This window comes from Salvelinus alpinus, chromosome 16 (genome assembly GCF_045679555.1).
Source record: "Salvelinus alpinus chromosome 16, SLU_Salpinus.1, whole genome shotgun sequence".
Lineage (NCBI taxonomy): Eukaryota > Metazoa > Chordata > Actinopteri > Salmoniformes > Salmonidae > Salvelinus > Salvelinus alpinus.
The window spans coordinates 40,112,777-40,130,112 of record NC_092101.1 but is presented as its reverse complement, the minus strand read 5'-3'; the positions used below and the strand labels follow the sequence as shown (position 1 = coordinate 40,130,112).

Sequence of the window (17,336 nt, the reverse complement as noted above, 5' to 3'; positions counted from 1 at the left end):
ATTTGTGGGTTCGATTACAGGCTCAAAATGGCCAGAAACAAAGATCTTTCTTCTGAAACTCGTCAGTCTATTCTTGTTCTGAGAAATGAAGGCTATTCCATGCGAGAAAGTACACAACGCTGTGTACTTCTTCCTTCACAGAACAGCGCAAACTGGCTCTAACCAGAACATAAAGAGGAGTTTGAGGCCCCGGTGCACAACTGAGCAAGAGGACAAGTACATTAGAGTGTCTAGTTTGAGAAACAGACACCTCACAAGTCCTCAACTGGCAGCTTCATTAAATGTACCCGCAAAACACCAGTCTCAACATCAACAGTGAAGAGGCGACTCCGGGATGCTGGCCTTCTAGGCAGAGTTCCTCTGTCCAGTGTCTCTGTCCAGCCGTTTCCAGCTACAATAGTCATTTACAACATTAACAATGTCTACACTGTATTTCTGATTAATTTGATGTTATTTTAATGGACAAAAATGTTGCTTTTCTTTCAAAAACAAGGTCATTTCTAAGTGACTGCAAACTTTTGAACTGTAGTGTATATACAGTGCCTTGCAAAAGTATTCATCCACCTTGGCATTTTTCCTATTTTGTTGCGTTACAACCTGTACTTTTTTTATTCGGATTTCATGTAATGGACATACACAAAATAGTCCAAATTGGTGAACTGAAATTCTCAAAAATAAAAAATGGAAAAGTGGTGCGTGCATATGTATTCACCACCTTTGATATAAAGCCCCTAAATAAGATCTGGTGCAACCAATTACCTTCAGAAGTCACATAATTAGTTAAATAAAGTCCACATGTGTGCAATCTAAGTGTCACATGATCTGTCACATGATCTCAGTATATAGACACCTGTTCTGAAAGGCCCCAGAGTCTTTAACACTACTAAGCAAGGGGTACCACCAAGCAAGCAGCACCATGAAGACCAAGAAGAATATGGCACCACAACAAACCTACCAAGAGAGGGCCGCCCACCAAAACTCACAGACCAGGCAAGGAGGGCATTAATCAGAGACACAACAAAGAGACCAAAGATAACCCTGAAGGAGCTGCAAAGCTCCACAGTGGAGATCGGAGTATCTGTCCATAGGACCACTATAAGCCGTACACTCCACAGCGCTGGGCTTTACGGAAGAGTGGCCAGAAATAAAACATTGCTTAAAGAAAAAAATCAGCAAGCACGTTTGGTGTTTGCCAAAAGGCATGTGGGAGACACCAAACATATGGAAGAAGGTACTCTGGGCAGATGAGACAAAAATGTAGCTTTTTGGCCATCAAGGGAAATGCTATTTCTGGGGCAAACCCAACACCTCTTATCACCCGAGAATAACATCCCCAAAGTGAAGCATGGTGGTGGCAGCACCATGCTGTGGGGATGTTTTTCATCGTCAGGGACTGGGAAACTGGTCAGAATTGAAGGAATGATGGATGGCGCTAAATACAGGGAAATTCTTGAGGGAAACCTGTTTCAGTCTTCCAGAGATTTGAGACTGGGACGGATGTTCACCTTCCAGCAGGACAATGACCCTAATCATACTGCTAAAGCAACACTGGAGTGGTAGGGCTAGGCGTCCCGCTAGCAGGACAACTTCCGGTGAAACTGGAGGTCACGCAATTCAAATAAATAATCATACAAATGATGGATATTAAACATTGAGGTACATACACGTGTCTTATATCGGTTGAACGCTTAAATTCTTGTTAACTTCTCACGAGTCACCAACCCTGATCCGGTAGCACCCCCCCCCCCCCCCCCACTGAGTAGCATAGCTAGCATAGCGTCACAAGTAACTTGTAGCATCTAAATATCATTAAATCACAAGTCCAAGACACCAGATGAAAGATACAGGTCTTGTGAATAAAGCCACCATTTCAGATTTTTTTAATGTTTTACAGGGAAGACACAATATGTAAATCTATTAGCTAACCACGTTAGCAAAGGACACGATTTTTTTACTCCCAACAGTTTTTTCCTGCATCAGTAGCTATCACTAATTCGACTAAATAAAAAAATATATAGCCACTAACCAAGAAACAACTTCATAAGATGACAGTCTGATAACATATTTATGGTATAGCATAGTTTTTTTTGGGAAAAATGTGCATTTTTCAGGTATAAATCACAGTTCTACATTGCAGCTGCAATCTGAAATAGTGCTGACCCAGCCAGAACAATTACAGAGACCAACGTCATATAACGAATTACTCATCTTAAAACATTTCAGAAAAATACACAGCGTACAGATATTGAAAGCCCAACATCTGGTGAATCCAAACAATATTTCAGATTTATTAAATGTTTTATAACGAAAACAAAATGTAGCGCTAAATTAGCATAGCTATACCAGGCAGATTCGGCTAGGCGCCCACGGCCAGTTCACATGCACAACAGATATGATATAACATCGTAAATTGGGTCTTACTATGGCTGATCTTTCATCAGAATGTTGATCAAAGTGTCCTTTGTCAAGATGAGTCGTTGGTTCCGTTCAGAATTGTTCCTTTCCCACTCCATTTAGCACAGGTACTGGTCGAGTGGCACGGATCTCTCAAACGTAAATAAAATCAGACAACGGAACACCACAAAACTCCCGAAAAAATTCAAATAATCTGATTAAACTATATTGAAAAAACATACATTACGATGATATGGTCACATGTATCAAACAAAATTCGACACGGAGATAGTTTTCATCCATAACGCCAGCAAAACAGTACACAATCGCAGCTCCAACTCGTGCGAATCAGAAAACCGGAAGTTGTCGGTCACGCCAAAGAAATAGGTCTTATTTCACGTCAGTACCAGATAAACAAAGAATTTCTCCTCTGACGTCCTCTTGACACCCAGAGGAAGGCGAATGAAGTGTGTTTCTGGTCATAGGGGTCATGACCATATATAGGCAGAGCGTTGAAGCGAGCATAGACTTCTTGCATTCTACTTCTTGGTCAGGGAAAGTGCTGTCAAATGACTTGTGTATCACTCAGAGACAAAATTGAAACGGTTTTAGAAACTAGAGATTGTTTTCTTTCCAATGGTATTATTTATATGCATATAGTAAGAGCAATAATTGAATAAGAGGCAGTTTAATCTGTAGAGCAAATTATGCTAATGGGAAAATAGCACCCCCTGTATTCTCAAGAAGTTAATCTAACTGCACTGTCTGATTTACAGTAGCTATTACAGCGAAAGCAGGCCATGCGATTGTTTGAGGACGGCGCCCCACATCAAAATATTTTTCCACCTGCACAGGTTTCATAAATTAACAAATAGCGATTAAATATTCACTTACTTTTTGAAAATCTTCCTCTGATTAGTCATCCAAAGGGTCCCAGCTATAACAAGTAGTGTTGTTTTGTTAGATAAAATCCTTTATATCCCAAAAAGTCTGTTTAGTTGGTGCCATCGATTTGAGTAATCCACTCGTTCAACATGCAAAGAAAGGAATCCGAAAATCTACCCCTAAACTTTGTTTCAACAAGTCAAAATAAGTTTCTATTTGCTCCTCAGATACCCTAAAATGTAATCAAACTATAATATTTCTTATGGAAAGAAGTATGTTCAATAGGAAACCGATTTTAGCAGGTGCGTCTTGTGTTCATGGTGCGCCCAAACACGAATTTCCAAGATTGTGACCTTGTACTAAAACTGATATTTCTCAATAGTTTTGGAAGTTACAAGCCTGAAACCTTGAACGTAAACTGCTGACCCCCTGTGGAAGCCATATAAATTGCAACCTGGGAGCTAGAATTCAGTATGCCCCTATACTTTCCATTGTAAGAGCATGGTCTCTCAAAAAAATTAATTTCTGGTTGGTTTTTCATTGGATTTTCTCCTACCGTATCTATTGTGTTATATTCTCCTACATCATTTTAACATTTCTACAAACTTTACAGTGTTTTCTTTCCAATGGTACCAATTATATGCATATCCTGGCTTCAGGGCTTGAGCAACAGGCAGTTAACTTTGGGCACGTCATTCAGGCGGAAATTGAGAAAAAAGGGGCCTAGCCCTAAGAAGTTTTAAGGGGAAACATTTAAATGTCTTGGAATGGCCTAGTCAAAGCCCAGACCTCAATCCAATTGAGAATCTGTGGTATGACTTAAAGATTGCTGTACACCAGCAGAACCCATCCAACTTGAAGGAGCTGGAGCAGTTTTGCCTTGAAGAATGGGCAAAAATCCCTGTGGCTAGATGTGCCAAGCTTATCGAGACATACAGCTGCAATTGAAGCAAAAGGTTGCTCTACAAAGTATTGACTTTGAGGCGGGGGGGGGGGGGGGGGGGTGAATAGTTACGGTTTTTTGTCTTATTTCTTGTTTGTTTCACAATAAAAAATATTTTGCATCTTCAAAGTGGTAGGCATGTTGTGTAAATCAAATGATACAAACCCCCCAAAAATCAATTTTAATTCCAGGTTGTAAAGGTTGTAAAAACAAAATAGGAAAATGCCATGGGGGTGAGTACTTTCGTACTGTATACAGTATGTATATTTCCTGATCTTTCTTATATCTCTCAGATATAGTACAGACTCTTCAGAACAAACTTCCTTAATGTTTTTTTTGGGGGGAACTATCTGTTGTCGTGTCTCTGACTGATTAAAACCTCTCTAGGTTACGTGAGACGTTAGCGTCCCACCTCTTCAACAGCCAGTGAAACTGCAGGGCGCCAAATTCAAATACAGAAATATTCATTATAAAAATTCAGAAAACAAAACATATTTTACATAGGTTTAAAGATTAACTTCTTGTGAATCCAACCACGGTGTCAGATTTAAAAAATGCTTTACGGCGAAAGCATACCTTACGATTATTTGAGAACATAGCCCAACAGACAAATCATTACAAACAGTAACCAGCCAAGTAGAAGAGTTACACAAGTCAGAAATAGAGATAAAATTAATCCCTTACCTTTGATGATCTCCATATGGTTGCACTCAGAAGACATTGATTTACTCAATAAATGTTCCTTTTGTTCGATAAAGTCTCTTTATATCCAAAAACCTCAGTTTTGTTTGCGCGTTTTCTTCAGTAATCCACAGGCTCAAACGCAGTCACAACAGAGACAAAAAATCCAAATTGTATCCGTAAAGTTCATAGAAACATGTCAAACGATGTTTATATTCCATCCTCAGGTTGTTTTTAGCCTAAATAATCGATAATATTTCAACTGGACAATAACGTCGTCAATATAAAAGGTAAACATGAAAGGCACTCTCTCGGTCGCGCGCATGAAAAAGCTCTGTGACACGGCAGGGTCCACTCATTCAGACTGCTCTTACTCCCTAATTTTTCAGAATACAAGCCTGAAACAATTTCTAAAGACTGTTGACATCTAGTGGAAGGCATAGGAACTGCAATTTGAGTCCTAAGTCAATGGATACTGTAATGGCATTGAATAGAAAACTACAAAACCAAAAATAATCCTACTTCCTGAATGGATTTGTCTCAGGTTTTCGCCTGCCAAATCAGTTCTGTTATACTCACAGACACTATTCTAACAGTTTTGGAAACTTTAGAGTGTTTTCCATCCAAATCTACCAGTTATATGCATATCATATCTTCTGGGCCCGAGAAGCAGGCAGTTTAATTTGGTTATGCTTTTCATCCAAAATTCCGAATGCTGCCCCCTACCCGAGAGAAGTTAAATTATATGACATGCTATTTTATCAAATCGATTACCTAACGTTTAATTGATTACGTGATTGAATTAAACCATGCAACAATTAAACCATTAATAACCTCGGGCACCACGGAAGAGTGTTGATAGAGCTGCTGTCTTCCGAATATACTCTTGAAGATCTTTTATATCAATAGCAGTCAATTATTAATCGTTACCTTATTCATTCTCATCTGAACGTCGTAGAAATATTGGTTATCTTCACGAACTCTGGCTAACAAGTTGAATTAGCAATACAGAAATGTGCTTAGTTATTTATTTACTAAATACCTAAATAATCACACAGAATTACATATACACAGGATGGATCATACATCGATTACTAATCATGTAATAAAATAAAAAGTCCCTAGCGGTCGAAACCAATATGACGGCTGTTTACACAAAGAAATGGGGTTGGGTTTGAATGAAATAGTGGGGAGACTGAGGTACAAAAGAGATTGGGTCTCTATCGGACCTTGAAAAGCTATGCTAACGTAAATACAGAATCTTATGCATTCTAATAACTGCCCATTCGGAAAAGGAAAATGCAAGATATATTTACACTGAGCTGCGCTTCGATAGATGGGTCGAAGATGGAAGACTGGCTTGCCCAACAGAGATCGCCCTTGTCCTTTGTAGAATCTGTCTGGTCGTAGTGTTGTATGGCGGATATGCTGTACCCTGTCTTCTCAGGAGATTGTCTGCACTTTCCTAGGCCATGTACGTTTACAGCTGCAGGGAATAACTCGACTTCTAGGATGTTCTTTAGTGAATAAGAGTTCAAAGTTCATAGCATTTTGCCATATTCAGCTCGCGCTGTATTCTGGCTGGTCTAGTAGAAATTCTTCCTTCCAGTGTGGTGATCGTCACCTCCACGTGATCTGGTCTCATTTAAATTTTGTTATGTAGAGTGGATATTCAACCATTCGCAACCACAGCTCACGCTGGGGTTTACTTAGTCTGACGTGAATTGGGTCACGGGGGATTTTATACTGGAGAAGAGAAGGGTGTGTTTCATCCCTCTCCAACCAATGTTTGTTCACTTGGGCATGGGCAGTGAGAGATTATAGTTTACTTATGAAAACAATTCTCTCATTTAGAAGCTAAATTTACATTTCATCTTTTCACAAATGGTTTCATATTTAAACATTTAAATTGCACAACAATTCCATGTGAATCTGATAACTATAATGTGTAGACTTTCCAAGATAAAATTTATGTTGTCCTTTCATCAGATATAATGTCCCAGACACCAACTGATCTGACATCATATTATTTAAGTACCATCGGACAATTTCAACTGGTTGGATTGCAGAAATATTGTTATTTTCCCCAACCTTTTTATGTTACCATACTCTCTCTATGTTAACAAAGGGCTTTCCAAGAGTCCGTTATGTAGAGTGGAGAGAAAAGGGGGAAAGGTATTTATGGTGGTCATAAACTTCCCCCAACAGGGCAACGTCATGAAACTGTTGTTCCATGTAGTGAATCTGTTATTCAATGCGTTTGTATAGGCTAATAGCAGTAATGAAATACAATTTCATCAAATAATTATTTATATATATTTTTTATACTTCAAGGGGTCTGAAATGTCAAGATTGAGATAAAACTGTCCAGTTTGAGTGTTTGTTGCAGCTAGTTCCAGTTGCTAGCTGCAGCGAACTGAAACGTTGAGCAACCCAGGGATGTGTGTGCTTTGGGGACCTTTAACAGAATGTGACTGGCAGAACGGGTGTTGTATGTGAAAGATGAGGGCTGCAGTAGATATCTCAGTGTCACGCCCTGACCTTAGAGATCCTTTTTATGTCTCTATTTTGGTTTGGTCAGGGTGTGAGTTGGGGTGAGTATTCTATGTTCTATTATTTGTATTTCTATGTTTTGGCCGGGTAGGGTTCTCAATCAGGGACAGCTGTCTATCGTTGTCTCTGATTGAGAACCATACTTAGGTAGCCCTTTTTCCTAACTGTCTTTGTGGGAAGTTAACTTTGTTTGTGGCACTTTGCCTTAAGCTTCATGGTTGTTTTGTAGTGTTTATTGTTTTGTCGGCGTATTCACCTAATAAAGGAATATGTACGCTCACAACGCTGCACCTTGGTCCTCTTCATTCAACGGCCGTGACACTCAGATAGGGGGGAGTGAGGCCTAAGAGTGTTTTATAAATAAGCATCAACCAGTGGGTCTTGCGACGGGTATACAGGGAAGACCAGTTTGCAGAGGAGTATAGAGTGTAGTGATGTGTCCTATAAGGAGCATTAGTGGAAAATCTGATGGCCGAATGGTAAAGACTGTTGGAGGACAAAGTGCTATGAGTAATGAGTACAGAAGTAGCTAATCCTAGGGCAATGTGTCCAATTTGTCCTGATGTGGGCATTATGGGGCCAAAGCTTTATCCCCAGCGTGTGTTATGGTATATCCTTGTAGGTAAAAATGTCACAAGGATAATTTCATTTAATTTATACAAACGTTTTCATAGTTAAAACAGGCTTACATATTTTTTTCTATAAAAATTAACATCCACTTAAGTAACCGAATACCAACGTTCGTTCGGATATCCGGATATTCGATTAACCATGCCCATCCCTAGACGTTAGGTACATAGACTTAATAATAGATTAGGTACTGTACCTGTGCCTTGATCCATGTCCTCTCCAGGTGACGTCCAGGTGAGCATCACTTTGTCCTCCTCTATCTCTGCATTCAGGTCTGTGATTTTGTTAGGGGGGAAATTTGGAGGGGGGACACCAGGTGAGAGACTGACTGAGAAGCTCTCTCCTATGGCTGTCCTGGTGAAGCTGCCCACATCAGCCTGCAGGTCATCCTCACTGACTGGGGGCTTTGGGGGGTTCATCACTACTTTTCCTGGAGGAGAGGGAATGGGGCAATAAGTTACACGCGTTCATGTTACATCGACACTCACAGACTTGAAATGTGAAAACATTCAACTTGTCACCGGTTAACAACAGCAGACTGGGAGATTTACCTTTGATGACATATCCAGGTACATATGGGGCAACACTGTGTCTCTTCAATCTAACTTGTCCATTATTTTTCCCTTTGTCTTTTCTCTGCACTTTCACTTTCAAGTTGTATCTTCCCTTTTTAGAAGTGGTAAAAAATCTGGAATAGATCCCATCATTTCTAAAAGCATCAGCACCTGGAAAGAATACAGATGTGTATAATCAGACTATCTATATATTTCTCTCAGAGAGTGATGGAATGGATAGCAATCCAAAAAGTAATGTTATGTATGTATTTTACCATTCTGCTACTTCTCAATTATGGCTCTAACTGAGCTGCTCCATTATGTCTCAAACTGAGCTGCTCCATTATGTCTTTAACTGACCTGCTCCATTATGTCTCAATCTGAGCTGCTCCATTATCTCTACAACTGACCTGCTCCATTATTGCTCTAACTGACCTGCTCCACTATGTCTCTAAATGACCTGCTCCATTATGTCTCTAGCTAACCTGCTTCATTATGGCTCTAAATGACCTGCTCCATCACGGCTCTAACTGACCTGCTCCATTATGTATCGAACTGACCTGCTCCACTATGTCTCTAAATGACCTGCTCCATCACGGCTCTAACTGACCTGCTCCATTATGTCTCGAACTGACCTGCTCCAATATGTCTCTAAATGACCTGCTTCATTATGGCTCTAAATGACCTGCTCCATCACGGCTCTAACTGACCTGCTCCATTATGTCTTGAGCTGACCTGCTCCACTATGTCTCTAAATGACCTGCGCCATCATGTCTCTAGCTGACCTGCTCCATTATGTCTCTAAATGACCTGCTCCACTATGTCTCTAAATGACCTGCTTCATTATGTCTCTAGCTAACCTGCTTCATTATGGCTCTAAATGACCTGCTCCATCATGGCTCTAACTGACCTGCTCCATTATGTCTCTAGCTGACCTGCTCCACTATGTCTCTAAATGACCTGCTCCATCACGGCTCTAACTGACCTGCTCCATTATGTCTCTAACTGACCTGCTCCACTATGTCTCTAAATGACCTGTTCCATCATGTCTCTAGCTGACCTGCTCCATTATGTCTCTAGCTAAACTGCTCCACTATGTCTCTAAATGACCTGCTCCATCACGGCTCTAACTGACCTGTTCCATTATGTCTCTAACTGACCTGCTCCATTATGTCTCTAGCTGACCTGCTCCATTATGTCTCTAGCTGACCTGCTCCATTATGTCTCTAGCTGACCTGCTCCATTATGGCTCTAACTGACCTGCTCCATCTTGGATCTACCTGACCTGCTCCATCATGGATCTACCTGACCTGCTCCATCATGGCTCTAGCTGACCTGCTCCATCATGGCTCTAACTGACCTGCTCCATTATCCAGCAGTTCTAGCTGATAATGGTCCCCAGCATCAGACTCCAGTGTGGCCATCACATCTGCCAGAATCACTGGAACACCTTTCTGGTTGACCTCTGCATACACCAACATGGGTTTGCTGCCATCAATGGACTGTTGGCTCATGTGGGTTTTGACCGTGACTGGAGGTATGGCTTCACTGACAGCACAACTTGTTATTGTTATTGTTATATACTGATCTGACAGTGTATTTTTTATGGTATATGTCCAATCTCCAGTCTAGAAATAAAAAATAAGGAAATTGTTCAAATGAGTCAGAAAGGGTTGAGTAGTTCATTAGTTCTTAATCACATTCACAAGAGTAATGCATAGGGTTAAAACAACACTCATGTTTGTATCAGGCTCTGCATGTGGAGCTTTAGCATTATTGATAGTATGATACAATTAAAGTAACAAAAACACTTTACAAATTCACCAACAGGACATGGAAAACAATACCTCTGCTGTCCCTTGAATAACTAAGGAGTGCATTTTTGAAATAGAAGAAGGTTGAAAATCAATAAAATCGTAGATTTGTCCAGATGGGCTTTTTATTTCAATATCTTCCGGCGATTGACTTTCATGGAGCACCAAAAAGGTGGTTTTATTCCCAACTGTGTGATCAATAGACACAGTCCCGTTGAGAATTCCTCTTCTTTTCATTCCAGAACTATCAAGCTGTTAAGGAAAACGTACAGAGTGAAAATAAAAACATCTCATTTAAAAATATATTGTTAGAATGTTTGGTAATATTTAACATCTATAAGCTAATAACGTTTTTAATTATTTGTAAGCATTTATAATCATCTATAAGTTTTTATAAGTATTACAATGAATTACATTTTATAACAAATACAATAATTTATAAAGCATTTATAAACATTCATAAACATTTACAATGACTTCTATCCTGTCTAGAACAGGGGTTCCGCTAGCGGAACTCCGCCCACATTCCACTGAAAAGGCAGAGCGCGAAATTCAAAAAATATTTTTGAGAAATATTTAACTTTCACACATTAACAAGTCCAATTCAGCAAATGAAAGATAAACATCTTGTGAATCCAGTCAACATGTCCGATTTTTTAAATGTTTTACAGCGAAAACACCACGTATATTTATGTTAGCTCACCACCAAATACAAAAAAGCACAGACATTTCTTTCACAGCACAGGTAGCTTGCACAAAACCAACCAAACTAACCAAGAACCAACCAAACTAACCAAGAAACAACTTCATCAGATGACAGTCTTATAACATGTTATACAATAAATCGATGTTTTGTTCGAAAATGTGCATATTTAGAGCTGAAATCCGTGGTTATACATTCTGAAAACTTAGCATCTTTTTCCCAGAATGTCCGGATATTTTTCTGACACTCACCTATTCTGACCAAATAACTATTCATAAACTTTACTAAACAATACATGTTGTATAGGAAATGATAGATACACTAGTTCTTAATGCAATCGCCGTGTTAGAATTCTAAAAAGAACTTCATTACGACATGCAGCTTACGTTATTGCGAGAGAGCGCACAAAATCTGGGCGCAAACTAAAAGTAAATATGTTCGACAGATATATGAAATAACATCATAAATGGGTCCTACTTTTGATGATCTTCCATCAGAATGTTGTACAAGTGGTCCTTTGTCCAGAACAATCGTTGTTTGGTTTTAGAATGGCATTTTTCCCTCTCGAATGAGCAAGCAAAACTAGCCAAGTGGCGCTAAGCTCTCCTTCGTCACCAAACGCAAAGAACGCAACACTCCTAAACTCCCGAAAAAATTTCAATAATCTAATAAAACTATATTGAAAAAACATACTTTACGATGATATTTTCACATTTATCAAATAAAATCAAAGCCGGAGATATAAGACGTCTATAACGAATGCTTTACAGAAGCCAATACTGGTGACCTTTATGCGCTTCCTGAACAAAGGAATTCTGGGGTCATGTCATTCCAAGCTCTATCTTTTGACCATAGAAATACCTAGAAACCCCATTTCACCTCTCACAGCCTATTGACATCTAGTGGAAGGCGTATGAAGTGCATGTATACTAATAGATATCAAGCGCATTTGTAGGCAGGCCCTGGAACAGAGCCTCGAATTCAGATTTTTCACTTTCTGACAGGAAGTTTGCTGCAAAATGAGTTCTGTTTTACTCACAGATATAATTCAAACGGTTTTAGAAACTTGAGAGTGTTTTCTATCCAATAGTAATAATAATATGCATATTGTACGAGCAAGAATAGAGTACGAGGCCGTTTAAATTGGGCACGATTTTTCCCCAAAGTGAAAATAGCGCCCTCTATCCTCAACAGGTTTTAACTCACCAAGATTGTTTGATGTGTCAAATCACCATTGGTTGTGGTAAGTGAAGCAAATACATTCACAAGTTCAGTTTGATCCAGATTATCAGATGCATAGAAATATTTCCCACCTGAAACATGAATAAGAACAAGCAGAATGAAGATAATTGACAATGACTTGAAAAGATTATGCATGAAAAATGTGACTATCTCATCTGCCTTAAAGGGAAAATCCACTGCTGATACAGTCCCAAAATATGCATTTTGCTTCATCGTGACGATGTTGCCTGTGACACTTTACTTCTTCAAAGTCCAATATCTTAAAAACTTGACCGCTGACATGCAAAATATTTGGTACTGTACAGTTTTAACAGTGGACTAATTAATGAAAAATCCAAAATATTGTTTTTGAGTGGATCGTCCCTTTAAAAGCTAATACAATGTATCATCCGTGAGTTAAATATTCTTCCTATGATGGTCCTTTGATTAAACCTTACCTGATATTTCTGACATCATTTTCAACTCTTTGTTTGCGCTTGGTCCAAGAGCAATTGTATTTACAATGGCACCACTTTCTTTAACCTCAGACGCACAATCTAATTCTGATTCCCCATCAGTTAAAAGGATGATTTCATCTCCCATTGTATTGCCATTGTTTTTGCGTAACTCCTGAAAATCAACATAGATTTTTGGGGGGAAAACATAAAAAGGTGTAAAGAAACATAAAAAACGGACCCATGTAGGCTACACTTGCATTACATCTTCAGGTAAAAAGGTTATTTCCTGTTTTTTTTAAAAGGTTATTTCCTGTATTTTTTTTATTTTTATTTCCAAACTATGAGTTCGAAATAAAATTATAATAATGCCCTTTTTGAGTAAATGCTGTTTGAATATTTTTGGGCTGGAATTTCAGCCAGTTCAGGCGAGATGGAACTTTTGCCCCACGTCAGGATGTCACAATGTGATCTGATTATAATAGACCAATGAATGTTCAACTGGGTAAGGTGGGGTCTGGACTATCCTATCAGCCAATCAGTGCTGTGTATGTAAATATCTTCACATTTGTTTTCTAACACTCACTTGATCAGAGGTCAAAGAAAAGGAAATAATTACAAATATATTTTGGAGTTATTTTCATTAAATAAACGCACACAGTGACTTATTAGACATACAGTGATGATTTAAAAATACAATTACAAAGACTGCATGGGGGTTTAAAAAAATATGTGGTAGTATATTTACCTCAAAACCTTTTTTAAGTCCTTTACAAATGTCAGTGCCTCCAGCAGCTTCAATTGGCAAATATCTCCCAAGTTGCGTTCTTGATTCTTCACCATGGATTACAGTTAAAGGTTTCAAAGTTGTGGCATAATTTGTGAATGTTACAATCCCAACATATGAATTATCTTCTACTATAGTTGTCAGGAACAGAGATGCTGCTTGTTGCTGTTGCAATATTCTTGAGCCCTTAAAAGTAAACATTAGAACAGTCTGATGTTAGACAAACTTTAATGTATTGATAACACTGACACGCTGAAGGGCTGGGTTCATACCCTTAATAACAGTAACTACTAGAAAGAATATTTGTAATATTGAAATGAAAACTAGACACGGTAACAAGTTATAATAACTCCACATAATAAAGCATTTATAATGGATTATTACATAGGTTATTCATCATTTAATAACCATTACTCACACATTTGTAAATGTTAGTAACCTAGTTATTCACACATTTATAAACAACCTTCAAAGTATTTAATAATGATTTAATAAGATGTTTGATATAGGTCCTTATAAACCATTTACTAATCCTTAGTTGTCTTTTTTTGTGGTCTTATCTAAAGTGTGGGCTATTTATACTTTATAAATGTTTTGAGTGACGTGTGTAATTAACAGTATATATTTCATCAGGTACTGCTGTAATGTCTACCAATGGCATGTCCTTCTTTTTGTGATAAATTACGCTGGTCACTCAAACCATTAAAAATATTTATTTTTATAAATAGCCCACATCTTAGATGAGGCCACATAAAAAGACTTACTTAATGATTAGTAAATGGTTTATAAGGACCTATATTAAATACCTTATGAACTGAGTAATGATTCATAAATGATGAATAAACAATTTACTAATCCATTATAAATGCTTTAAGTTGTGCTACCCTAGACAATTATACTGATATTGCAGTAACTTACACCCATACTTCCTGAAACATCAAGGACCAGACAGACAACTCTCTGTCCCCTCTGTATCACAGTGAACCTAGGTGCTGGACGTGGTCCTTTCAGAGGCTGGACATTGGCTTTGGCATCCACTGAGCTTGTGAAAATAACGTCCATCACATCTCTGTTGTCACACATCCTGTTCTGTGCATTAGGGGCCTCACTGTTGTGTGTTTTATTGGAGCAGAATGTTGTAACCTTGAGTGTGCACATAAACAAAAGTTTGTCAAAACTGAGAATGATGCAGTTGAGAAAGACAGCATACACTCTTAGAAAAAAGGGTTCCAAAAAGGTTATTCGGCAGTCCCCATAGGAGAACCCTTTTTGGTTCCATGTACAACCCTTTTTGACACCAGGTATAACTATTTTGGGTTCCATGTAGAATCCTCTGGGGAAGGGTTCCTGACGGAACCCAATAGGGTTCCATGTAGGACAGTCGAAGAACCCTTTTAGGTTCTTAGATAGCACCTTTTTTTGTAAGACTGTCTTTATAATCATAACTTACCTTATGTAAACTTGGATAGGACATTAAAGATGCAGTATTCTCCCATTGTTCACTGTCTGCTAAGAACACACAGTCCTGTGTATTTATCTTGCTGTTCAGGTCAATGTGTGTGCAATTTGTGTGGTTAATTCTGTTGACAATTTGACCATAAAGCTCTAGGGAACATCTGTGAAATTAGAAAATAGTAAGAGAATGTTGAGAATGCACAATGAATGTGAAACTGGCTCTTACAAAAGTAAAAATAAAACTGCAAAATGTACAGTATCTTCAAATGTCGTACATGATCTGATATTAGTTATACTGTTACTGTGTCGTACTGGACAGTGGGAAAGAGTTTAAGAGACAAGGTTACCTAGTTGCCTGAATATTACTGTGTGCACCCTTGTAGAATGGCTGACCGGCATCATATTCATCATAAACTCCCCATCTCAGGTGAGCCCATTCATGCACAAGGACTTTACCTAAGAGACAAGTCATTAATTTCCTTAACAATTTCATAAGCTTGTGAGCCTACTGTAAACTCAGTCTTGTTTTTTTATTCATTATTTATTTATTTATGATTTTAAAGAATCATAGTTCTTATGTGTTTAAATTACTTAGACTTCTGTTTATGGTGGTATCTCTTACCTCTGGGTCCATACAGTTTAATGAGTTCATCATCTAAGATGAATTTAGTGGTCAAATGAATGTACCGGCTCTCAGATCCACATTGACCATACTGCAGGGTGTAAGGTTGATCTCCATATGCACGATTTCCCTCATTAATGACTATGTTGGCCTAAAATAGAGAACAAAGCCTTTTAGCAATTAAATGCTATGCTGTCTGACTAATATTGCCAGGAAGCTTCATCTGTTGCAGTTGGTTATAACAATAATATTCATACTTTTTCATAGGTTTCAGTCTTTGTTCTTCCATAGTCTCCTTGAGACCAGTTTGGTGGCACCAGTATTGTTATCTCTTCAAAGTAGAATTTGTCCTCAGTGGCTGTGAAGAGTACGGATGACGCATTGCTCACCATTTCCTGAAACACAAATTATATACGTATATTGAACAATATTTGACAACAAATGTGTTTCTTCTTGGTTTATCTATACCCTTTAAATCACTTATCCAAACATACTGAAGCACTTGCGAGTAAAACGTGAATGCTGTATACCAGGAATCATCAACTAGATTCAGCCGTGGGACAATTTATTCTTGAGCGGATGGTTGGGTAATTACAAATAATTTGTAGACTGCAAATTGACCGGAAGAAGCACAAACAGATATGATGTTTGGCTAAAACATAATCATTTCTAACCTTGCTTACATTTGTATACAATCGCAATTGTTTATATATTATGAGTGGGAATACTTGGGAACAGATTTCTTCAATTAAAATAATTTGGAGCTGATTTCCTTTTCATATTTATTTTCTCAGTCTTATGTGAAACAATGATTTATTTATTTTATAATTATTTTATTGTATTTTTTTATCAGAAAACTTTGGGGGGCCAAATAAAACCACCAGTTGGGGATCCCTGCTGTATATGCATACCTAAAATAAGTAACATGGAAGCAAATTGTCTCTAACTGGTTTCTAATCTTTACCTTGATTCTCTCGATGAGCAGTGGGTTCTCAGGCACAACTGGGTTAATAGCAATCAGAACGTCTGTGTATCCATTTCCTTCCAGCTTTATCCCAAAGGTAGATCCTAACAAGAAGACCAGCAGCAACACAGGCACTGCTTCAGAAGCCATGGTGATAGATCTGCTGATATAACCGGGAAAGCGTTCATAAGTGAAAGGATTTGACCCTACTGAGACACAAAACTTGGAGCGTTGCACAATGTTGTTTTTCTTCACAAAAGGGCGGATCCTTGGAAGGGACAATGAAGCTGTATTTTACCACCAACTCGCTTGGTTCCTTGATCTCATCTGTATAGGTTATGCATCAAAGTAGCCTATTTTGCATTGATAACCAAATACAATCTCAGTGACTATTAAAGCAATAAACCAAACATCATTGTATCCTTCTTAGAATCCCCCTAAAAAGGTGTCTTGTTTAGAAGTAATAATTAGTGATTCCAGGCTATTTTAGTAAAAACAGCTGCGAGTCATGTACTTTTTCTCCATGATGACATTCTATTTTTTGCCAATATGTATGCTTCATGAGGGTCGAGCTCTTCCCGAGTCCAGCAGAGTCATATTACAATGACAGAAGTGAGTGCTACGGGGCGATAGTCATTTAGTTCAGTTACCTTTGCTTTCTTGGGTACAGGAACA

At 38.4% G+C, this 17,336-nt stretch overlaps 1 protein-coding gene across 1 annotated transcript in view; it reads right to left on the bottom strand.

Annotated features, from left to right (window-relative positions):
* LOC139540625 (calcium-activated chloride channel regulator 1-like) overlaps positions 1–16,811 on the bottom strand; it is a 29,017-nt gene extending 12,206 nt beyond the window's left edge. The window contains exons 1-10 of the mRNA XM_071344436.1: positions 16,662–16,811; positions 15,955–16,092; positions 15,698–15,848; positions 15,431–15,531; positions 14,539–14,763; positions 12,837–13,008; positions 12,364–12,470; positions 10,001–10,268; positions 8,638–8,811; positions 8,283–8,516 (exon numbers count right to left, since the gene is read on the bottom strand). Coding sequence (XP_071200537.1) covers positions 8,283–8,516; positions 8,638–8,811; positions 10,001–10,268; positions 12,364–12,470; positions 12,837–13,008; positions 14,539–14,763; positions 15,431–15,531; positions 15,698–15,848; positions 15,955–16,092; positions 16,662–16,811 — 1,720 coding nt within the window. The remainder of the gene's footprint in view (positions 1–8,282; positions 8,517–8,637; positions 8,812–10,000; positions 10,269–12,363; positions 12,471–12,836; positions 13,009–14,538; positions 14,764–15,430; positions 15,532–15,697; positions 15,849–15,954; positions 16,093–16,661) is intronic.
* Between the last annotated feature and the right edge of the window lie 525 nt (positions 16,812–17,336).